Raw genomic sequence first — 26,463 nt, 5'->3', positions numbered from 1 at the left:
CAAATTAATATTCAAATCCTCCCCTGGGGGAGGAGGAGGAGCTGCCTCGCTATGGGAGGCAACTCCCTCTCCCGAACCCTGAGTTCAGGCAACAGAACTATGGCCTACGCTACCACTCGACAGTTTCTCGGAAGAAACCGATCGAGCGGGAGCTTCGGAGGAGGTTTGGGCAACGGAAGAAGAGTCCTTGGAATTTTCTCCTTTCAAAGAAACTTTCGAAGGAGAAATATCCCGCTTGGACTTCTTCCGTCGCCGAGAAAACCTCTCCCACTGGGAGGTAGACCACTCCCTACACTTACCACACTTATTAGTTCTATCACACCGTTGGCCCCTACAATAAGGACAAAGGGTGCGAGGGTCCGTATCGACCGCCGACATAAACGTACCACAAGGGCGGTCGGGTAATCCAGGACACTTTCGCATGATAGCAGAGACCAACTTCAAACACACCTGTAAAAGGAAAAGCAAAAAAGCATTAATGGCTGTCAGAAAGGCGAGGGTGAAAGCGGACACGTCCGACTACCACCCGAGCCAAGAGCAAAGTGAGCTCAAGCACAGGTGTTTGTGAGGGGGGGGGGGGGGGTTTAGCAAACTACCCTCCCTACCCCCCGCTAACTAGCGGTGGGGTAGTAAACCCTCATTAAAATTCTAATGGCTCGTCATTTCAGCTACGCCGAAAGTAATAACCCCTATTAAATAGCGTGGTTTGTATGTCAGTTACGGAACAAATCTCTTCTATTTCTGATTCAAAGGTATCTTAGCATTAAATGAATGAGTAAAGAAATTTCCCAGTTTGTTTTCCATGAACATTAGTATTTGATTCATACAAGCTGTTTATTCCATGGTAGTAATTTTGCTAGAATATTGATTTCTAAAAAGAATTATGCTATAATAAAGATTTTATCTTTATTAAAACACGTCATGAAATTAAATTCAAATAGTTTTTTTGGTAGCATCTAAAAATGTGCAATTCACCACTTAATCTGGTTGTTAAATCAAATTTATTTGAAAAGAAAGAAGTAAATTTATGTTTTCAAGCCTAAAAATCTAGGCTATCTCCTGCACGTATTCTATAAAATTAGTTTAATCTGGATTAGATTTAAACATTTAATCTCTTCAGTTTTGCTACGGTTCTATTGATAAAGACAAATCGATCCTTCTGTTTGCTTATGATAGATGTCAAAATCCAAAATTACTGCCTTGTCACGGGTAGAACTACTGTACTCGTATCCATATTGCATAGGGAACCCCATGGGAGAAGCAATGTTGTTAAAATTTTATTATAAATACCTTAGAACCAACTGAATTTACTCTTTAGCCTCAAAGACAGTTGGCCTGTCCAGAAGTGATTTCCTTTCTCTTTGCTTAACCATATTTTAATTTCAATTCAGAAAACAATGCAACCCTGCAGACCATATCCTCAAAATTTTCATTATAGTATTAAGAAGTATATCCAAAGCCTATGTTTATGGAAATTCCAAGTTATCACCAAAGTAGCTGTCATAACAGGTGATGGCTGTGACAATTTGTCCAATCAAATGGAAGATGAGTGAAGAGGAATAGTTGAAAAATACAGTAAAGAACCTCCTACAACACATTTTTCATGTTAAACTAAAAGCATTATCCTGCAGTGACTCATCCTACACCTTGACTTCTTATTTATAATCCTTTATTCATGCAATAATTACCAACTACAGTTAGGCAGGAATAGGATATGATATTGATGAGAGGGCAGTAGGGGATGATGACGGTGTTGCAGTGAGTTTGGAAAAAAAAACACTAAAGGGGCATTCAGGGTCACAGCAACTGAACTACGATCAATACATACAGAATACAACCATATTGCATTACCAAAGGTCATAAAAACTCATCCTGAAAACTGTAGTTTATTATGAATTACAAGTTAACAGGTTTTCTATATTGTGGCAATAACTTTTATTTTAAAACTTTTTATGTAAGCTTAATGTTAAAATCTCAAGGTACTATATTGATGCTGTGGTCAACATCTACCAAAAAAGTATCTTCTATTTCATGAATAACAATTTCATCTACACCTGAACTTATCATGATAACCTGTGATTTTTGGGACTGAATGTTGGGGTCTATAGAAACATCCGTTGAACATTCAATAGACGGTACAACTGTATTTTGATCAAAACTTTTAGCTGAACTTTTCACATATTCCATAGATTCATAACTAGCACATGTTTCCAAATCATCTTCAATTTTCACTTCAAGATTATCACGAATGGTACCAAACTCCTCAACTGAACAACCACTAACATGATACATGAGATCTTTCTTTGAAGAAAATGATCTCCCACAAGACGGACACAGTTGTCTCTTAGGGGGATATGCATCTGTTGAATATTTAGAATGTATCTTCTTATGAGCTGAAAGATTGTTTTTATCTGCAAAAGCCTTACCACAGATAGGACACAAATATGGCTTTTTACCTGTATGAAGAACCATATGAGTCTTAGCGTGCGTGTATTGGACAAAACGTTTCATACATATATTACACTTATAAGGGCGCTCACCTGTGTGAGTTCTCATATGAATCTTCAGACTATACTTGAGTCTAAAATTTCTCCCACACATATCACATTTATGAGGTTTTTGACCAGTATGGAGAAGAAGATGTATTTGCAAATTAGCTTTAACACTGAAAGCTTTCCCACAATATCCACAGTCAAACTTTTTAATTCCTTCATTTACATTTATATCAGAGGAATCTCTACTTTTACGGGCATGATGGAAGATCTTCTTTTGCAGTTCTTTATCCAAGTTTTGCAATTCACTTTCTGAATGGCTTTTATAATGAAGGTATAATGGAAACTTCTGAGCATACTTCTTGTTACAAATCTCACATGCAAACTTCTCATTTGGATAATGAGTTCTTTTATGTTGCCGAAGCGATGTTAAACTTGCAAAACGTTTGCAACATGTATGGCACGTGTATGGTTTCTCTCCAGTATGGGTTCTGCAGTGAACATCTAGAGTGCTTTTCAATGCAAACATTTTCCCACAAGTGTCACAAAAGTAATCCTTCTCCCCTGTATGAATTTTCATGTGTGTTCTGAGATGAATTCTCTGTACAAAACTGTCACCACATACTTCACATTTGAAAGGCCTCTCTCCTGTATGAGTCATCATATGGCTCTTCAAATATCGTTTTTCATACAATTTTCCACATAAATCACACTGAACATGCCTGTTGTCAGCATGGATTGCCATCATGTGACGACGTAAGCTCCATTCATTGGGATATGTCTTTTTACATATTTTACAATGCTGGGCCTCAGTATGAATAAGAATATGCTGCTTTAGAAGACCAAGTTTCTTGAAAACTTTTCCACATTTACTGCAATCCAGTGAATGGTGTTTCTTATGTTCTTTAAAATCTTTACAAGATGAAAATGATGATTTACAAATTTCACACGTATATGATTCAAGATCCAGGTGTTTCCTGAGCCAATCAAGACACGAAAATGAAGTCTTGCAAACCTCACAGGAATGTCGCACACGATTTAAAGATATCGGTAAGTCTTCTTTAGAGTCTTCTTTTGCAAAACTTTCAGATCTTTCTCCTTTAAGCATGTGAGCTGCTACATGTTTATTATAAGCCTTTTTATATTTAAAAACCTTTGTGCACACTGAACATGTCCAGTTTTTGCTTGTAATAACTGGATCTGGGCTTACCTCTTTCTTAGGAAAATCAAGCAAGGAAGGATCATGGTCTCTTGACCATTTGTCAGGAACACCTTTAATGTCATGACATTTAAGATGATTTGCGTATTCAATTTCACAAGTAAATATTTCAACACAAAAAGGACACTTTTTACTCTTTGCTCTATGTTTTAGCTGGTGATTTTTCAATAACTCTTCTAAATCAAATCTCTCTTTACAAACTGTACACTCAAATGTTTTCTTATTAATATGAAATTTTAAATGCGTTCTAAAAGCACTCTCAGACGGAAATAGCTCCTCGCATACAAAGCACTGTAAATTTTCACAATCCAAATCATGTACCTTAGTGTGTTCCAACAAGTCTTCTTTTGAAGAAAAATTCTCGTTACAGGTTGAACATTCATAAGGTACTTTCGGGCCATGATTAAGCATGTGAGTTTCTAGACTTGCCAGTAGACTGTACTGCCTTCCACAAAATATGCATCTGTGTGACTTGATATTAGTATTATGATTTAATTCATGAATCTGAAGGCTACTCTTAAGAGCAAATGTTCGTAAACAAAATGAACATGTGAAGTTTCCCTTTAAAGACATCTTTCTCTATTTTTTTTTTTTTTGATATCTCACATAAGTCACTTCGATAAAAAAATTGAGTATCACAAGCCATCCAGTATTTCAAAATACATAATAAATTTCCATTTGTGTTCTAATCTAAGCTTTGAGCATAGCCAATATAAATCTTCTATATTTTGAATAAATCTTCTTTATTCTAAAATGTTATTTTCTTGACCGTAAACATAGTCCTCTCCATACTTGATCAAGTGGTGATTATATATGATGACAACACTTCATTATCGAGACCCTGAAAAGTATTTATTTATGCTTTAATACAAAGAAATAAAAAATATTTCAGCATACCTTCCTTGACTGTATTTTGCAATGACTATATTAGGGTTTATAGTACCCCCAAAAATATATACATACTGTACGTACCTCTGCTGGCAATGCCTTACTCATGCACAAAATTTCCAATTCATATACTTAAGACATTCCAGGTTCATGAATTTGTATTCCTAATAATTTATAAATATTCAGAGGACAAAAATATCAATACATATATTGTACTTTTATATTATTTGCATATGAACAGTACAAAAAATGGTTTAAATTTTCTCTTTAAATTTTCTTTCCTAAAATCATACCCTAAGAAATATACTAGCTTTCTATCAAAAGTATTAATTTTGTTTCTTAAATACAAACCCCTTGTTACATATCTTTTGGTTTTGATTCAAATTGACCAAAGCTATCCACATCTGGTAAAAAGATTTTGCTCTCCTTAGGTGAGAGATCATCTGTAAGTGATTAAAACCTCCACATCTTACCACCTTTGCTTTCAATAAAGCGATTCATACTTTAATCAGTGGAGATACAATCATAAGACTGGTTTTTAATATACTGTATGATATATAAAACTGGTTTCAAGAAAATTAGTTCCTACACAAAGAACAGACTAGCTACTTTAGCATTACTGAACCATTAGCTACATAATTTACCTAAATCCCTAGGTACAAATTTTGAACTTAAACCTTTTACCTTTATCTACATGTTTTCTTGGGGGTAAATGTGCTGTGTGAGTAGTCTCCAATAACTTTCCTAAAAAAGACTAAAACAGGGAATCCAATATGATAAAATAAAAAAAGAAAATATTGTCTCCCCTGTTTGAGGGCCTGTGTTTCAACATGCATAGCACAGCTTGGTGTGTATAAGGGAGACTCATGGATTGAGGTGCTCTTGGACCAGTCACAGCACTTTCGATCCTGAAAATCATCTTGGCAAACAATGACACGTCATCACTGACAACTAATACTATTACTGGAAGCAATGATACTTTTGCAAAATTTTGTGCCCAGCTGCCATCTTGCATCTTGTTAACATGTTCTGCTCAAGTTTAAGTGAGAAGTCGACATCAACTATTAAGTTGATTGAGAGGAATAAAGTTATGATTTAATTACCCACTATTCTTAGTAATAGGATAAACATTATAAGGGAATTAATCCACTGTTCAAGATTGCTTTCAGTGTTTTGTTTTGTTTGTTTATGCGATCGATTTCGTACGGCGTATGTCGCCATTCACTTCCAGCTTTCTTGAAAGGATGGAGTGTTTTGATTTTGTTCTTTACCACCTTTTCTTATTTCATGGAATTTTATTGCCTCTTTCATCATAATTATTAGTTTTCTAAGTTTACTCCATTCAATGGTTTTTCAGCTAACGTAGTCTAGTATTTTCTACAGTTACCAGTGTATTACACCTTTCAGCTCTGGCTTTCACGTCAGCTTAGGAGTATTTATATTAGATTGACTGTCACGAAATTACTGTAAATGGGCTTTTTTTAGTCTAGGTTAAATTGCTGACCTCCTTTAGATAATGTTTAGGCTAATGTCTACCTATTGCCACTAAAGTATACAGCTTCTTTTATGAGTATCTTTCAATAGTTAACTGCCAAAACCCATTTAGTAAATGGGCATTATATCTGAGTAGGGTGAATTTTGAATGTTTTATACAGTATTCATAAATATCACAAATTTTTTCCATTTGTACTTTTCCTAACTACAGTATACAAACCTTATACAAACCCAAGTCCTTTAATAGGAGGAGTATGATTTCAGTGAAGCTGGATATGGCTATTAAAACTTCAACAAGGTGTGGCATAGTTACTGCTGAGTGGTTGGGAAGCCCTGCCCACCAAACATGCCACCAAGCCCTCACTTTGAACTTATGCTAAGGACTTCCTGGGTGGTTGAGGTGGAAAGTACAATATACAGGTTTGCAGTTCTGAAAAATACAATTTACTTAAGAATTTGTGATGAGAGGTATAATTATTAATTAAGGATACTATGTTTTGCTTCTACCATTTCTGTTTCGTTACCCGTGTTTGATATGATAGTATCTCACTTTGTTTACATCCGGGACTCTCAGAGACGATGGTGGTCTACACAACATGCTTACTTATCTGTTAGATAATTACAGTAATAGCAATAGGATATATATATTTTTAGGGTAAGGATTACTATCATTGCAAGCGATATTACAATTTACTAATCATCATTGGAAGTTTATATAACAGATTATTAACAAATGTATTTGTGTTTGTTTTAGACTGTAGTAATGGTTTAAGCTAAGTAAAGCTTAGGAAGCTGCAACAATGTGTTTGAGTGTCACCAAAATCTACTCAACTTAATCACACCCCAACCATGGAGAGGGTTGCTGACAACTGCTTGTCTGGATATCAACCCAAGTCCTCCACTATTGGCAAAGGAGTGGCGACATTGGCACAGGACCTTTGTGAACTTCATTAAGGAGCATGGTGAGAATGCACCTAACAAATTCAAGACACTTGTAAATTGGATGTCTCATAAAGTGCTAGAGTACTGTATATGGAAGTGTGCAGATTTTGATTCAGCTATAACTATAATGTACAAGAAAGACTGTACTGTATGTGAAAACACCTAATGAGATTTTTGCTAGGAATTTACAGTACTTTTAACAAGCAGACAGATGCCAAGTGAATCACTTGAGGAATTCTTGAGAGAATCAAGAAGTTAAGTAGAGACTGTAATGTAAAGGCTGTCAGTGGTGATCAATATCATGAAGAATTAATTTGGTATGCCTTTACCAATGATCTTTCTCCAGCTCACATATGCCAACGCCACGCCTCCTAGAGAAGAACATTTTTGACTTGCAAGGTGCTTACAATCAAGCTTATCTTAGAATTTGTAAAAAGGAATGTTGAATCCTACACTTTTCTAACTGTACACTGCTGTTACTGTTACATCTCTGAAACCACAGGCATCGTAAGTTATTCCCTCAACTGCAGTAGTAAACCTCAAATCTTCTGAAGAGGATGACCTGCAAAGCTCACCTGATGCTTCTAGAAAGGCACCAGTTGCAGTAGGGGCAGAAAGACATACTACTTTTGTGGAGTACTATGTCATACTAGAAGTATAAGCCCTGCATGTGAAGATGCCTGTCATAAATGTATTAGGAAGAGCCACTTTACTCATGTTTGCCAGTCTAAATAGCCAAAAGCGTCAGGACCAAAAGTATTTAATTCTCAGTATGACTACTGTACAATGACAGATATTCCTCGTGGGCTTTCATATACTGCTACTATAATAATTGAAGGCAGGAAACTGTGTGCCCTAATGCAGTAGATCTATGTACACTAGTACTGAGAGCTATATAAGCTAAAGAAAATTACTCAAGAATTAAAACTGAAATTGCATCGAAGAAGAGGATTAGTATGGCTCAAAAATCTTTAAAAACTAGTTCTCCCGGATATGTTGTGGCTGACATCATGCTTGGACTAGATAATTAATCTTATCCTGAAATACATCTTGATGAACTGAGACACCTGTGTACATAAATAATTCTTGGGCTAGTTTTTCAGAGATAGCATTTAAGTGTAACATATGAATTTGGTGGGCATAAATCTGGGTTAACTTTTAAAAGCAGTAATAACTAATGTGCTCTTAAAGCTGCAGCACTAGAGGACCCATTACTTCTTCACAGTTTATCACGTGAACAGTTGGGCTTTGGGTTCTGTACTCACCCTCGAACTGAGATGATAGAGATCCTCTATTCTTCAGAGTGACTTGTGGCACAGGCAAAATCATGATGTTTCCTACTTGTTTCGTCAGGACTGCTGTTTGAACAGTTATCGGTTGAGAGGCCTGTGAAATCAGTAAATGTTTCCTTGAGCTCCTAGACTCCACATGGTAGAATCTCGAAAAGGGTCCAGACCTAAGACCTTTTTGAAAACTTGCTTTGAGGGTCGGGTGGTATCCATCGCGAAGACTGAAGAGCTTGCTTGATGAAGGAAGAAACAGCTGATCTGGGGACCATTCAGTTTATGGCCACTTGGGAACAATCCGGTACCTGCCATACCTTACTGTTGTCAACTGACTGTTGAGTGATCAGCAAAATGGATGGAAAGAAGCAAGCAAGTAGAATCCCTATGGAGATCATAAAGGCTCTTATTATGTTGCAAAGGGGTGGGGACTGGGTAGTAGAAAATGGAAGTTCCTATTCAACTGAATGACAAGTCAGTCAGGCGATAGTGAAAACCTTAAGTACAAAGCCTTTCTGCCATAAAATGATACTGTATGGGGATCACAAATGGTCCTACACCAAGTTACTGTTGATCGAGTGTTTTTCCCTGCCTGAATGAATCCTTGTCAACTTCCCAACAGTATGTTTGATATGAGACTGTGAAACAAGATCACTTGTTGAAAAAAGTCGGGAATAGATCCATGTCATATGGGCATGTACCGAGTACAGTATGTTCTTTGCCAACCATACTTTAAAGTACTCATGTTACAAGCACTACTGGTTGGCTGTACAGCAAGTGACTTTCTTCTAAGAACAATTTCCCTGAAGTGGCCCATCCTCCTTGAATTCATATGTGAATGGCAGGATCTTTGTAAGTGGGGTTAGAGTGGAAATTCCCTAGAGAGGAAATAGTCAGCTACCAAGCCTGATCATTCTGTTTCTTATTCCACTAAAACCAGAAACTATGGAAATTGCAGGTTGCAGGCTGCTTACCATTGATACTTCCCTTAATCCTGAAGCAATTGCTGGTGTGGGAGCCCATGTACAGTGTGTTCCCCAATGTAGAGGTTAGACTTAGACGTTGTTTATGTCCAGCTGGAAGCTCTTGGCAGTATTGAGTAACTACATTACTTCCCTCTGTTTACTGAAATGAATGATCAATGTGTTATCAGCACTCTAAAGTACACTCCGGTCCTCCATTTCTGCCTGGCCATGTGCCTGGACAGTATACTCCAGTCCTCTATTTCTACCTGGCCATGTGCCAGGGTTACTAATAGAACACAACTCTCATATTGTGGCAAAAGGAGGTCAACTTCTTTGGTCTTGGAGCACTAACTCCTGGAAGGAGACAGGACAAGCCAAAGGTCAAGAAAATATAAGAGGTAAGTCTTGATCTAAAAGGCCCCAGAAAGGTGAGCATGAATACCTAGGACAAAAGGCAGTTCTGCCAGACTGAACCTGAGTATTATATAGTGCCCCTGTTTTCAGTGTCTAATCACTGAATCAATGGACCGTGGTGATAAAGTCATGATGCATATCAGGAACCCTCCGAGGCAAGAGAGGGACGATGGTTTGGTCTTTTACTAGAGCTAGCGCTGGCGGTAGGAGTGTGAGCTCCTATACATATTACAGTACCAAACTCTTCCCTGGAGTTCAAGTCAGGTAGTTCTCTCCTTCCTGGGTAAATAATGGCACGCAGTGGTTTCACTCTTCCAAGGGCAGAGATTAGACGACTGCTCATTATGCGGAGAGAAAGGCAGCATCCTTCATCCCTACTGATAGTGTGTGCTCATTCTCATGAGAGCCAAACAAAGATAGCTGATGCATGAGCTTCTGTACTGTGTACCATCACATCTATTTGGGGTTGGGTACGTTCATAGATATCTTTTACCTTGCAAACACGGTGGGAATATATTAGGATTCCTTCCTTGAGAGGAACGATCTTTGTCCCACACTATCTCCCTCATGGAGAGAGAAACTGTAGGAATCACTCGTATGCAACGCCTATCAACTGGTCTTCCTAAACTTAATTGGTGACATCTCAATATTTCATCAAAGAATCCTTCTCTTCCTAGTACACTCTCCATACTGTCAGTGAATGGAACACGATGATCGAATACTTATCATTGATTGGATAGGATACTTAACATACGCGAGAATGATGTGGCATCTCTGCCCCTGTACGAGTGCTGAGATCGGATTTGAGAATTCACCTATTCCAACACTCAACTAGAAACCGAGTTGCAAGATCTTAGTATTTCTTTGAGTGTGGGAAGATCTAGGTCACTTAGTCATATTGGCCCAAAAGGATTTTGGGAAAGCACCAAGGCAGGAGAGAGATGAGGGCGCATGCTCATGTCCTGACCAGCAGTGCTGGTGCTCCATCATGAAGGGAAAGGAAGATCTCAGGGCCTGTGCAAGTGATGATATCAATCATGTTTTTCTTCCACCAGTATCGTTTACTGGGAGAGCTGGAATTTAATTAAATGCCAAAAGTGAGTGATACAAAAGTAACCGAAAAACATACATGAAGCATCCAATCGCTTAGTGTTGAACACCTTAGCCTAATACCAAAACTTACTTCAGGGGAAGAAAGCACTTGAGATAAGGAAACTGAGACCTACCAGAGTAGATAAGTTCACATGTATGTGCGGTGGAAGAGCGATCATGAGTTTTCTTACCACTCAGTTGGGAAATGTACATACGTTACTATATACCATTCCTCCAACACGTAAATGGGGAAGAGATCCCAAAGAGAGTTCTGAACGGTCCTTATCTTGTCTCTTGGCAACTGTTGGAAGAAGGGCGGAAAGAGGGCAGTACCCTTTTATCCTGATCAAGGGTACAAGAGCTCATTGTGTATAAAACCGAATGCTGGTAACAGGCACATGAACACCTGTATCACCTACTGCTCAGAGCTGGGTATGAGCTTTGAACGTCCTGTTTCTCATACACGTACACAGAGAGATTGGATATCTTAAACATCATCTTTAGATGAAAAAGAGCACTTGGTAAGAGGGATTGAATTCGGTACAAAACATCGCACAGGTGCAAAAGTGTCGCTTTTTTTTTTTTTTTTTTTTTTAGAAGGAACAACTCTCGGCATGCACAGCTTCTCTCTCTCTCCCCTGAAAGTGAGAGAGAGATTGTTCAAGGAGGAGAAAGGAAGATAAAACTTTTATCCTACTGGCAGCGAGTGTGCTATTTTCCTGAGATACAGAGCACAGGTAGCAGTTGTGTGTGCACTTGTACTGTATACCAATACTTAAACTAGTTGATGGGAAGCTTTCAAGTACAGTACATAACCTATCAGCTCACGAATGAGGTGAGAACAGAATGGTGCCAAAACAGCACATACTGATGTTTATTCCCAAAGGGGGCATGCACCGTTTCTCTCTATCTCTCTCTCACGAAAGTGGGAAAGAGCTCGTCCAGGTAGGAGAAAGGGCTGGGTCTTTTATTCCTAACAGCAGTACATGGTCTTGTTCTTGTGAGTAAAGAGCACAGACAAATTTGCACTCCATACACATACGTATGCTCGGTACCACACTGATTCTCCCACAGGGAGGGAAACAGTAGGAATCACATGTACACAAATCCAATCGATCAGTCCTCATACACATCTTCGAAGGCATCTTACTTGTTGTCCAGTCTGGGAGAGTGGTAGGATCTCGTAAAGAATATCATACGGCAAAGATGATCTGGCACATGATTAGGGTTCTTGCTTTTGGGGAGTCAACACATAGGGGTATAGCAACCAGGGATTCAGTGTGGGGAACAATCCCAGAATGCATCCATGGATATCAAGCACGTGGTACATTCCTGGAAAGTATCGATGGAGATCCCATGTGAGATGATCTAGTGAAATCTTCAGGTATTTTTAGGATGTGCTGGTGAATGTAGAACTCTTAAATCTCTGGCCTTACAAGAAGGCAAAGGTGCATTCTCGAAAGGTACCACAAACAAAGAGGGCGCTTGTTGGCGCTCTCAAGGAAACTTCTCGTGGGCGCGTTCCCGCAAGAAAATGAGAGTGGGCTTTTGCACAAGTGCACTCACAAGTAGGTGAGGGTGGGCTTCTGTAGGAATGCACTCACACATAAGAGAGCTCTTGAGGGCATGCTCATTTTTCCTCTGCCTACACATACACTTAATAATCTGGCCAATATCTTATACATTCTCATCTTTTTTCATATACCTGGCAACACTAAGCAAACCAAAATCTTCATTTAAGAAGTTATCTTTACTGTAATTATTCAGTAGCTACTTTCTACTTAGAAAGGGTAGAAGAGACTTTTTTAAGTATGGTAAGCAGCTCTTCTTGGAGAAAGTCACTTCAAAATCAAACCATTGTCCTCTACTCTTGATAATGACAGTCTCTGTACCATGGTCTTCCACTGTGTCTTGTGTTAGAGTTCTCTTGATTGCAGGTACACTCAGGCACACTACTCTGTTTCCTTATTTCCTTTCCTAACAGCTATTTCCCTTGTTGGAGCCATTGGGCTTATAGCATTCTACTTTTCCAACTATGGTTGTAGCTTAGATGGTAATAATAATAATTATAATAATAATAATAATATTTACTTGGTAAGCAATGCGTTATTACTATTTGTAGCTAAGGAAAAGAGTATGACCTAGGTATAGCCTTCTTCTTTACCCTTCAATCCATCAAAGGGGTAACTACCTACTTAGTAGTTAGGAGAAAGGGTTAACCTTTGCTAAGCGTATTTTTTCTATATATAGACCTGAGTTCTAGTATGGTCCACCATGAGGAGGTAGACTCCTCTTCTTACAAATATTATAGAATTAGTATTTTCAATTATGAATTTTATATTAAAGATATGAAGCCAAAGTTAAATATAAACAAAGTGTATATAATAATGTAGTTAACCTAAGTGGTGTCATTAGCAGTGTCACTATCATAGTGGCTTGAACATCTTGGGGCAGGGCCTAGACCCTGTAAACTGCCCTAGCAGCTCATGGTGGATTCATTCTGCCCAAGATAAGGATCTACAAACAGCAGGCTTGAAAGTGCTATTCATCTCCTTTCAATGAGAGCAAAAGGATTAACTAAGAGCCCTTGGAAAGTGTATGAATGAAAATTAAAACAAAGTACTGTAACTTTTCACCTTGTCCATCTTACATTGTTTACTCAGTATTTTTCTGGTAGCACACATAGGTGACTAGCCATAACCAGAATCCAGTATATCTTAAGTTAATTATCAACTACCTGTATACTCTAGAGATCAAATTGAACATGCCATTCCAAATCCCTCTCAGTGACCTACTTCCTTCTATTTATGTTTAGCAGGAAATGTGACTACATGGAACAGTTTTGGTAAATAACTTTATACAAATATCAATAATGTGATGAATGGGACCATCCACCCATTATGCCTGTACTGAATTCATGGCTTAAACAGTGAAGACTAAATCCTTGTAGACATTTATAAAGATTTATGGATATGGCATCAAGCTAGGGCTGGGGAGAACAATCAATGCTGAAGTTAAACTAGGAAGAAACCCTATAGTTGAATTATGAGGGTAAATAGCAAGATGGAAAAATGGAATGTGTAAAGGTTATGTAAAAGACTAGGAAATGGGTGTAGCTAAGAGTTGAAGGAATGCTGCAAAGACCCTTCAGTAATGCTTAAAGTACAATGCACTCCCCCACTAAGGTTGTAGAAATTGTTTCAACTAGCTACTTATTATCAAGGACATAACAAGTGGTTACTCCATGAATGAGTTCTATCTATTTATGTATTGGCTGAATGGGTTTATTTTGACTGGATATAAGACTGACAATACTGATGGTTACTGAATTTAATCCAGACTGGCTCTTTGATAACCCAGTTTTGGCCCGACAAGGAACCTGTCACAGTAAATGCCCATCTCCTGGCTCTCCTAACAGACTTTCGTTGGTTTCAATTATGTTTACCCAACAATACAGGCCTTGCAACCAATTTAAATTTCTGAATAGCATGATCTATTTTGCTCATAGTTCTCAAGTTTTTCAAGTATCAATAGTTTGGAGACGTCCATTTTGATTCAGGCAGATTTCCATGGCCTCCTTGCAAATGCCTGCAGGCACTAATAATGTTTCCAATTTGAGATTTATCAACATTGACAAATATTCCAAAATCTTACACATTTGTAAACATTTCTAAAATACACTAAAATACATTAACTGACTGTAAAGCAGCCAAGATAAACACTCAACCCATAAGTGAAGATTGAATGTGGGATAATGATGATGAAAACTATTTTCATATTTGTGAAGATAATGTTCTAGCTGTACCTCAATCTGATCAAGAGGTTATCATAAGGTACTTCCTTAATGCAACTCCATTCTAGCTATTCAGAAATCATCCTAAAAGGTTATATAATGACTGTCTAGTTCCTTCTTTGCTTGAATCCTAGTGACTCTTTTGGATTGAAGCTGTATCAAAATTGCAACGATTTTTTGTTATTGTCCTCTTTGGTTCACTAGTCTATTCTACCTGCCTCTTTCATTTCCAATAAAGACGTACAATATTTCCAAGTAGTCCATAGAGACGAGAAAACTGAATTTACAGTATCATATGATACATTTTTAGGGGTTTCCCTTGAAAAAAAAAAAAAAAAAAAAGACAACTTGTACTGTAGGCCATGCATGTAGTTTCAGCAACATTCAAAGAGGTTACAACTATCCAGTACTAAAGGGAATAGCTTGAACTGCAATACTACATGGTTACACTACAAACCCAATACACAAAATTTAGTCCAATTTCATGAGCCTAAAATTTCAAGCCAAAAATGATAGGACATAGGTAGCTACAAGCATGTGCTCAAGGATCTAAGAGTTCCCAGCAATGTCTACAGAATTATTTACAGCCTGCATGACCCTCAGACTTTTATTTTACTCAAGTTTGTTCTCATTTGATCATTTAATCTTCAAATCTGGTTTTTTTTACATTTAGGATCAAGAAGTTTAGTGAAAACATCTAACGTAAAATCCGGTTTCGAGTAAAGATTATCTTAGCAGTCCAAAGGACTTTTGTTCCATATTGAAGGGCAATTAGAAAACTACTGAAAGAACTTTCATCTTTTATAGTTTGTTTGTAAGGTAAAAATTTTTTAGGCGAGCTATTTTTTTAATCCTTTTGTGCTTTTTGGATAATTTTCTATTTTTAATACAGTACTTATCATTTTGAAGTCAAGAAAAACTGATTACTTTTGTTTCCTAAGTTAATATCTGTTTGGGGTCTGGTAACTTTGGGCTTATCTGCATCTAGTTAAATTACCTTCTTTACTCCTTAGCTACTTCATCCTTTACTTTGATGCTAATGAGCTCCATATTGGCATGAAGATGTAGCATGATCAATACCCTCATCTGCCTATCCCGAAGGTATCAGTTAATGGGTGAGTACAGTCACTCCCTCCAGAAGGAGATCAATCATTGTAAGTCCCAAGGAACTTTTAGCAAAAGGAGGGAGAAGGAGTTGGTAGAAGAGGAAAAGAGAGAGCAAACTTCATCTACTTCCCCTTGCCAACCACCATCTTTTCTTGATGTCACAGTCATAATCTGGGCATAAATAATGACTCTGTTCTCTTAGAATATGAAGCTACAAGAGCTTCCTCTGCAGCAAATATATTGGGGGTTTCATCACAAGGGGAGCTCTAAAAACACTCAATGGCACTAGCACTACACAACAAGTGTTAACACTCGGAGGAACACTAGTGCCCGCAGAACGAAATGACTTTTATTACCAAACACACAGGTAATGGCGACACTCGGTCTGAACCAGCTAACTCTCTCCCACAGAAAGGATACTACCATGGAGCGAGCCTAGTTACGTTTCAAGCAGAATTCATCGTCTTCCTTATTAGAAGTGTATGAACGTCATTTTCATTGGAGGAATGCAGTTTAAGAAGAAAGTCGCTAGTCTGCGATAAACAGGGCTTCCTCTGACACCACCTGCCTTGTTAATGATTCAATGGCCATTCCATCCAGTGTTGAAGGCATCTTCTATTTCAAGGGACCAAAAGTTTGTATACAAGTAGGAACAAATTGAAAGAGCAATTTTTTAACATACTTACCCGCTGGTTATATAAAAATAGCTTTAGTCTCTGACGTCTGGCAGAAATTCAAAAACCTCGCGGCAATCACAGATAGAGTAGCCAGGTGTACACTAGCGCCCTCACGCAAGATATACAGAACCATTCCATACTTCTCCAGATCTTCCCTGCCCATAGGTCTCTAGAGGGGAGGAGGGTGGGAATAAAGGTTATATAACCAGCGGGTAATGTTCAAAAATTTATTTTATTATGAAAATATAATTTTTAAACACTAAACTTACCCGCTGGTTATATAAAAATAGCTGATTGACACCCTTGGTGGAAGGTTACAGACAGCTACATTGTTGGAATATTACTTAAGAGTTAATTAAAACAAGCTTAAGGGGTCGTACCTGTTAAGGAAGCTGACTTCAATGATTCTCTGCCTCATTATGTCTGCTATGCTTATGAGATCCAGTGATCCACCCAGGGGGTTGAAGACCTCTAGGAGCTGTCAAACTGGTAAATAACCTCTATGCTGACAGGACCTCAACTAATACCCTTGTTCCGGGCACTCTCAAGCAACAAAATGACCACCTGACTAAATCAAAGATTGCGTTAAATTGTCAACCAATCTCCACATACAACCATAAAAAAAATATAAAAGTTCCAAGAGAAGAAAAAGGGTACTAGGGTTAGGGGAACGTAGTGGTAGATCCTTCACCCACAACTGCACTCGCTGCTACGAATGGTCCCAGAGTGAAGCAGTCCTCAAAATGAGTCTGGACACGTTTCAAATAATGTGAAGTGAACACAGATTTACTCCTCTAAAAAGTTGTGTCCTTAATGCTTTGCAACGAACTATTTTGCTTGAAGGCCACCGAAGTTGTTACAGTTTGAACTTTAAGCGTCTTGGTCTTTATAAAAACTTGCAGTCTGCCTTACTGCAAAGTGCATAAGCCTCTTAATTAAGAGCCTGATGAAGAATGAAAGAGCATTCTTCAACATCTAAAACGAGGACTTCTAGACCGAGCACCAAAGAGCTTCCGACTAGTCTCGCAACTCTTTCGTTCAGTTCAGATATAACTTCAGGGCTCTTACTGAGCACAGGGCTCTCTCTAACTCCTCGCCAGCCACATCCGAAAGGTTCGGAATCTCAAAAGCCTTGGGTTAAGGTTGAGAAGGGCGTTGGTTCTTGGCAAAAAAGCCTAACTGCAATGAGCAGATAGCTTTGTGGTCTTGAAAAAACCAATCATTTAAGCTAAAAGCATGAATCCCACTGACTCTGTGAGCTGTCGCCAGACTGACCAAAAATAGAGTCTTCTTCGTGAAGTCCTAAATGAAGCTGAATGCAAGGGCTCAAACCTGTCACTCATAATGAACTTCAGGACAATATTCAGATTCCAAACTGGTGAATCCTGGAGCTGTTTCTTCGATGTTTCAAACGATTTGAGAAGATTCTGTAGGTCTTTAACATTAGAAAGGTCCAAGTCTTTTTGCCATGAATACGGTTGCTAACATACAGTACTCTTGTATCCTATATGGTAGAGGATAACAAAATTGCATTTCCTTCGAAGATGTAACAGGAAGTCAGAAATCTGAGTTACAGAAGTACTAGGCGAGGAAAGAGAGTTGACTCTGCACCTCTCTCTAACCAACCTCGTACCTAGATTGTTAAACCTTCATGGAAGAAGTACTCCTTGCTCCTGCAAAAGCTCTAGTTGCTTCCTTCGTAAAAACCTCAAATTCTTGTGAGTTTTTCGATAATCTGAAGACAGTTAGATGAAGAGCTTGGAGATTTAGATGATACCTTCCAAGTGGGGTTGTTTGAGTAAATCCACTCTTAATGAAAGACTTCTTTGAGAGTCTACCATCCATTGCAGTCCCTCTGTGAACCACTCTCTGAGGGCAAAAAGAGGGCGACTAGAGTCAATCCGTTCCTTTTGTGTTACACAAACTTTTGCATCACTTTGTAATGAATTGAACAGTGGAAATGCGTACAAGTCCATGTAACAAGCTGTTTGACGCTCGGGGTCGCATTCTGCTTGATGGTTGACGTCGCGTCCCGATAAGACGCTCGACGTCACATCTTGCTGAACACTCGACGTCACGTCCTGCAGGACGTCACGTTCCTCTGGAAGCTCGACGTCCCGTTAGGGAGACGTTCGACGTCACGTCTGTCTGCTTGACTCTTTTGGTTAAAATGGCTAAAATACGACATTTAACTAAGGAGTTATAAAGACGTTCGTTATCAAGAACATCTCGACTAGTAGCCTCACTACGCTTGGTGTCCAGGTGCGAAGTTACCTGATACTCATGGTCCACGCCTGCTACTCTCTTGTTGTTCGCAGGCTGAAAAACTAGCATGAGCGAAGAGAACTTCTGTTGCATATTTAGCAGCATAATAAAAATAGGGTCAACCTGTTGTGGTATAGGAGACGTCACATCTACCACATGCTCTCTTTCTACACCGTTTAAAAAAACACGCAGAACGTCCAGAAGATGATAACCAGTTTAACGGTGGAGAAGGAGCATGAACCAATGTCATGCTAGGCTCAGACAACTGTCCTGCAACTGGGTGAGTTGGACGTTATTTTGACAGTTATCGACATCCTTAAAGGATGTTTGGTAGGAGAGTTTTCTTCGGTAGAAAGAAAAAACGCTCAGGACTGCTCAAAAGACTACAACCAGACGCTTGCAGTGTCATGATAGGACGCTGATTGACCGTGTCCACCTTCCTCTTTAGAGGACTGGAAGTTGACGCCAGCCTCGTCTGAGCGCTGTGTCATCCGAAGATGACGAAAAAACTTTTACCTCACCTTTCCTATGATGAAGGTAAGCGTCTTGGGAAGCGTCAATAGGTATGCTCGAGGAGGTAACTGCTCGGGAGCTAAAGTGACTCGTTTCCTTTGTCGTTCGACATTCCTTCTCCCAAGGGATAGGGAGCTTGGAAGAAGTTTTAATGTCGACATTCCTTGGAATAGGTCTATGGATTAGAAGAACAACAGGTCCTAATAGACACACCCTCTATTTGAGGGGTGGTGCTTAGACCGAAACAAAGAGCCCAAAACTGGACAACTTCCTCCTATAAACGAACCTTCAGGTATTGCTTGAAGTTCGGATGGATGAGGATGTGGAAGTAAGCATCCTGGAGGTCTAAAGAGACCATCCAGTGGGCCTTTCTTACTGCTGTAAGGACTGATTTCGATGTCTCCATGGAGAACTTTGTCTTCTGAACGAAGGCGTTGAGAGCAGTGACATCCAGGACCGGACAATAGCCTCCCTCTCCAAAAAGAGAGACATTTGATCTCTTAGGCTCCTCTCTGTATTTGGCAGAGAGGTCTACCGGAGAAACTAATAAAGGAGGTTTCACTAGGAAAAAGATTTCGCATCCCTCCTTTAGTAAAAGCACAGACCAAAGGTCTGCTCCTCTCCTCTCCCAGGCTCGCTAGAAGTAGTTAAGTCTGGCTCCTACTGTTGTCTGTGCGGTTTAGAGAAAAAATAAGCGGAAACTTTCTTGCTGATTTAGACACCAAAACCTGTGTCTTTGACCAACTCTTGAGGGAGAAGAGAGGAAGAAAAAAGGGGGAAGAAAAAAGGGGTGGTGCAAAGTTACCCTGCTTCATTGCCTGCATTCCTTAAGAGACTCAGCAATTCACCCAGGGGGCTGTAAAAGTCTCTGTGGGGCTGCCAACAGGTCCTTGACCTTAATGTGGCTATACCTCCACCTTTGCTAAGCTGGCATACTTGATAAGGAAGCTGTCTTCATAGGTTTTTACTCCTAATTGCATCCAGTTTCCCATCATCCTCAAGCTCTATTAGATGATCGAGAATTTTTCTATGTACAACGACTTCTCTCACAAAGCCGGTTGTACTGCAGCATTTGTTGCTCAGGGTTTTGACGGAGGATCAGACTCAAGACCCCAAAAACCTACGTCCACAACCACACAGCAAAAAAGGTAAACTGCCTTCTCTCATAAAAGCACTAATGCACTTCCTGCTGCTCCAGCTGAAAGTGTTGCTGCACCAACATCTCTTTATGCTGCATTGAGGATGTGCTATTGCACTGCCTTATTAGCATCATCTTAGTAAACAGAGACTCCTTCGACGCCTTCCTTAGCAAAAACTCTGAAGGCGGGACGTGGAGCAGCAGGCACAAAATAAATTGGAAACTCTTCAGAAAAAACTCTCATGAGTTTCTTAGTGTCAATTAAAGGGAGAATGATCTTAGGAACTTCTCCTAAGAGAATTCCACTAAAAGATAAATAGGGGAAAAGAGATCGTCAATCCATTCCTCCTAAAAGTCTCTAACCGAGGTAGAGATGTCTTGTTTCCTAGGAGTCAACTCCTTAAGGTCCTAAATTCTGGCCTCAATATATTTTAGAGGCTTAATTCTCGCCCTCCAACAAATACCAAGAGTTAGTTCAAGCAGGTCTTGGTCTGAGAAAATAATATCTTTCCAGTTAATATTATTTCTGTATCTTTTAATATAGCGCCTGGCGTAACAATGTTCCAACGCTAGACGCTCATGGTCATTACGATCAGAACTAAGACGTTCGCGATCTTGACAGTCGACGTCAAGTCCAACTGCTGGACTCTTGACGCCAAGCAACTATTTGACGCTCGGTGTCACCTCTAACTGTAAGACACTCGACGTCAAGTTCAACTGCTGGAAGCTTGACGCCATGGAACTGCACGACTCTCGGCGTCACGTCAAACTGTTTAACATACGACGTCAAGTCTAACTGTTGGAAGCCAGACGCCATGCAACTGCTTGACGTTCAGTGTCACGTGACTCTCGGAACAAAGCCGTTCACGATTCAGACGCTCGCGATGCAAACGCTCGCGATTCAGACGCTCGGAACTATGCCGTTCGCGTCTAGAATGGTCGATCATCTAACAAGAGAGACAAAGAAGTTGCACTAAGTTACAAACATCGTGTCAAACTCTTACAGCAGCATTAGTATCTAGCTGTCTAAAGCTCTGCGTTTGGCGTTAGATATCACTTTTACCTCGCCTTACCTACGGCGAGGGCGAGCGTTCTGGGAATCGTCAACAGGAACGCTCGAGGGGACTTCTGCTCGGGTCTTACAAGACGCTTGGTGCCAGGCTAACGCCTCTCGCTTCCTTTCGCTGATCGACATTCCTTCTCCCATGGGTCGGGGAGCTTGGAAGAGGTCTAAGGCTAGGATAACGACAGGTCCGAACAGAAGCACCGTCCACTGTATTGAATAAATTCACTGCACTAATTTAGCACTAAAAACTTGCACTTTTAAACTCTCTGGCATAAGACCAAAAGTAGACATTCCCGTTGTGAGAGATCTTACTATTCTGTCAAGGGCTTGAATGAGAATGCAACAGGTATTCTCTGAATCCTATATAAAATGCAACAAAATATTTTATATACAATATTAAATGAACAGATATAGGAATAATGTATATATATATATATATATATATATATATATATATATATATATATATATATATATATATATATATATATATATATACAGTGAACCCTCGCTACTTCGCGGTTCGACCATTGCGGATTCACCACTTCGCGGATTTTTTCCATAACCCATATATATACAGTAACATATATATATATATATATATATATATATATATATATATGTATGCATGTATTTATGTATATATGTATGTATGTATATATGTAGGTATGTATATGTGTATACATATAAATATATATATATATATATATATATATATATATATATATATATATATATATATATATATATATATATACATATATATATATATATATATATATATATATATATATATATATATATATATATATATATATATCTAAAGTAGGAAGATGTGATGTAGTTCTAAGGGAATAGTATGGGAAATATGTCTGGGTAATAAGCAAAGCTCTACCTCCAGTTTGTTTCTTCATTATGATCAGAGATAAATGTAAACAAAACATTAGTTGCCATTTTTTAACGTGCTTTTTAGCGTGTTTAGGAAACGCATGATATAAAATTGCCTTTAATATTTGTGCCTGTTTTAGTTTAGGGTACTGTAGTACATGCATTAAGTGTTCTGTACATTAAAGGGTAGTTTGTTAATAGTACTACGTACAAGGGAAGGTTTTAAAAGTCTGAATATACATGTTGAATAAATAGGTAAATATGGTGTCACTACTTCGCGGATTTTCACCTATCGCGGCCGCGTCTGGAACCTATCTACCGCGATAAACGAGGGTTCACTGTATATATATATATATATGTATATATATATATATATATATATATATATATATATATATATATATATATATATATATATATATATATAAAAGAAAAACAACCCTTATTACTTAAAGGTTTCCAATAAAAAGTGATTTGCCACATTTTACAATTGGAACATCCATATATATACGAAAAATATTAGTGTTCCCAATAACGAAAAAGTAAACAACGATACAAAGAAACGTGAGACTATATCGATTGTCATGAATACTATATAGTGTAAAATTTACTGTACACTAGTTTTCTTTAATCTCTGAAAATAGATTACCTAAAGAAAATATACTAAAAGGAAAAATATTCGATCAAAATAACATATTCCTTTTATCTTATACTAATAACGAAAAAGCAAAGGATGATAAACAGAATTGTGGGACTAAATCGGTTGTCTAAAATACTACGTGGCGTAAATTAAACTGAACGCAAGTTCTATTTAATCTTTGAAAATAGATCGAAGATTATATAAAGAAAGTACACTAAAAGGACAAATATTTTCTCAAAATAACATATTCCTTTTATCTTACACCAATATCGAAAAAAGCAAACAACGATACACAGAATTGTGGGACTATACGGTTGTTTTAATTAAACAGTCGGAAGCCCGGTGTCCGTGCCAGTTCTAAGCTGTTCGCTGGTCAAGAATACTACGTAGCGTAAATTAAACTGTACGCAAGTTCTGTTTAATCTTTGAAAAAAGATCGAAGATTATATAAAGAAAATATACTAAATGGACAAAAATTTTCTTAAAACAACATTCCCTTTTTATCTTAAAAACTTAAATATTTTGGTTTGTAAGATAGTATTCACTTATCATTCTTAGTAGAAACAAAGAAATTGCAAGTCATACTATGTAGTCTTACATCATATGACTGTGATGTCATAGAGTTGGCGGAGTGTTTCCTTCCGCCATTGTTTTCAAGAATAGGTTTAACAGTAGGTTGAAAAAACTTCTAATCCTACCTTTTAAACTATGAACCTTCGCGATCAAATACCAAAGAAAAACAAAATAAGCGAATGCCAATAACCAATATAGATGTACATTACCAAGATAACTGCTAAAATCCAGGTTAAGAACGAGTGAAATTCCAACGATGTTGCTGATATGAACGGCAGAGAAGATCTGGAGAAGTATGGAATGGTTCTGTATATCTTGCGTGAGGGCGCTAGTGTACACCTGGCTACTCTATCTGTGATTGCCGCGAGATTTTTGAATTTCTGCCGGACGTCAGACTAAAGCTATTTTTATATAACCAGCGGGTAAGTTTAATGTTTAAAAAGTTACATCAAGCCTACTTTTCTTAGCCAGTTCCATAGGAACTTTAAAAATTCTATTAATAAAAATAAGCATATCACCAAAATTATGGAACATTCAATATAGCAAATAACACATTTTCTTTCTACATTCAAGAATTTAAGCAACTTGACATAAAATATTTTTCAAATCCAGACATAATGCTATACAGTTTATAGAAATTGTTGTCTATAAGGCTAACGTTAAAGCTGAAGGTGCCAAACCTAATACTGTGGCTGCTTAATAAATAGACATGAAAAAATGAATTAGAATTATCGTTTAAAGATCACTCATGAATGGCAGAGGCAAAGAAGAGGATAATGCCTTACAGACTGACCATATACACACATGATCAGCACTCAAGGCCCCTCTCCATCAAGCTAGGACCAAGAAGAACCAGGGAATGGCTTCTGATGACTTAGCAGATACACCTACAGGCCGCAGACACTACTATAACTATCAAGCTTGAGCGGGGCCTAAACTCCAGTCTAACAGATTGTCAGCAGAGACATTTCTAATAACCTCCAGTAATAATATCCTGTACAGAAAACCTAAAAACAATTTAAGTTTTAAAAAATTTGAGAAACAGGAAAAATATTTTGCCTCGGAATCAATATACTAAACTTTGAATTAAAATTAAATGTAATCTACCTAAATTTTACTCTATCAACAAAAAGTGCATGGCTGCATGCCAGTTTGTAATGGCTTGAGAGATGGAATTCTCATGGTAGGGGAGGCCTCACTTAACCATAATCTTGACAAAGAGCCAACCATAATCCCATCTAAACTGCTTAGGATATCAGATATACTGTTTTTTTTTTTTTGGATACTTTAGGGAACTCCTCGTCATATGATTATCTACCTTTTGTTTTGGATATGGAAGTACTGTAGTTACTTTTGAGTACTTTACCTAATTAGCAATAAGCAAATATAAATTTTCTGAGTGGACTGGACTGAATATATAGTACAAGTATAGTTGGGATTGTTACAAAACCAAGGTCCATCACAGAGTGAAAGATTACATGACTATGATTGGTGTCAGATTATCTGAACCATGTGTCTTTCTTTTGAACTTTGAACTACAAGCAAATTTAACTTGGTTAACATATTTTTGGCACTCTTACACAAGTAACTGCACTAAAATGAAAGGATAGTTTTTTACTATTTAGGAGGAATCATCATAGTAAAACATATTTATGTTGTGGAATATGCAGTATATACTAGATGCTGATCTCCAACTTTATATTCAACAATTCTGGTGATATTTTCTAAAAAAAAAAAAAAAAAAAAAAAAAATAACCGGAATTTGTTGGTGATATTTATAATTCCTCAAACTTGAAACTCGTAGTTGTTCTGTAACTTGAAAACTTTGGATATTGATTGCCAAAATTAAGCATAAAATACATTATACTAATACATACTCAAAATAGTAGCCTAAAAATTCACCAAAGGTCAAATAGCAGGCATCCTGATATTCTAAAGAGCATGACTATAAGTATCCCCACACACAAACATGAAAAAATTTCTAGGAAAGGTGATTTTAGGTCCATAAACTAATGATCAATACCATACATATTAAGTTCATAATTAGCACTTGGTTAACCATACTGTGTGTATAAAGAATCATGTTCAATAAGATTTTTTTGCACTGACATATCAAAATAGAAGTACTTACAAGTTTCAAAAACCTAATGTGCTAACACAGTAATACGTAGGAAAATACAGAATATGACAAATTCGTAGATAATTTGTATTTTTCCTAACTATACAAACCTTAGCTATTTATTAGGGGTTATACTTTCGGCGTAGCTGAAATGACGAGCCATTAAAATTTAGCGAGGGTTAACTACCCACACAGCTACTTAGCGAGGGGGGGGGGGGAGCTTGCTATCACTCCCGTTCACACACCTGTGATTTAGTCACTTTGCTTGGAGGTAGGACTTCAAGGTGTTAAATAGCTAAGGTTTGTATAGTTAGGAAAAATACAAATTATCTACGAATTTGTCATTTGTTCCGTAACTGAAATAAAAACCACGCTATTTATTAGGGGTGACTCACCCATTAGGAAGGGTGGACGTCCCTGCCAATCTGGCTTTTGGCTTTGCCCGGGGGCTCCTTATCTAGGTATGTTAGTACTCAAAAATAAGGAGTCCCTGCCCTCGCTAAAGCTTGCTATGCAAGGTCCGCGGCCTATGCAAGCTGTGCGTTCAGACATGTAGGAAAAACATGATGAAACCAAGACTTCCCAATACCACCTCGCCAGGGTATGGGGACGCTTAATACTAGGTAAACAAGGGAGCATGGTTTATCTGCAGTGGTTTGAGGTCAGCTTATGCAGAGAACCCAGGATGCTGCTTTCCCCACGAGAGGGTAGGATGAAGAAAAGAATAGGAGCCAGTCAAATCTTTTCATTCATGCAGACTAAAACCGGGTAACAGTGCCCTCAACCTTGTGCTACTTCTCCAAGAAGGAGCTTGAGGTATACAACCAGCTGTTGTGCAGCCACCACCGGACCGATAGAGATCGTATCGAGTTCCTGTGGGTCACGTCTTGCACGA

The 26,463-nt window shown here is 38.2% G+C and overlaps 1 protein-coding gene across 12 annotated transcripts in view; it reads right to left on the bottom strand.

Annotated features, from left to right (window-relative positions):
* Positions 1–1,873: 1,873 nt before the first annotated feature.
* Positions 1,874–26,463, bottom strand: part of LOC137634286 (zinc finger protein 709-like) — a 166,259-nt gene continuing 141,669 nt past the window's right edge. For 7 of the 12 annotated variants that reach the window (XM_068366604.1, XM_068366598.1, XM_068366602.1 and 4 more), the window contains one exon: positions 1,874–4,552. In XM_068366604.1, coding sequence (XP_068222705.1) covers positions 1,975–4,284 — 2,310 coding nt within the window. In that variant the 5' untranslated portion in view covers positions 4,285–4,552 and the 3' untranslated portion in view covers positions 1,874–1,974. Of the gene's footprint in view, positions 4,553–6,313; positions 6,524–26,463 lie in introns of all 12 variants that reach the window. The other 5 variants (XM_068366599.1, XM_068366601.1, XM_068366607.1 and 2 more) reach the window with 2 other exon arrangements.

Source organism: Palaemon carinicauda, chromosome 44 (genome assembly GCF_036898095.1).
Source record: "Palaemon carinicauda isolate YSFRI2023 chromosome 44, ASM3689809v2, whole genome shotgun sequence".
Lineage (NCBI taxonomy): Eukaryota > Metazoa > Arthropoda > Malacostraca > Decapoda > Palaemonidae > Palaemon > Palaemon carinicauda.
Note: the sequence above shows the minus strand (reverse complement) of the source record. Positions and strands in the feature narration are given on the sequence as shown.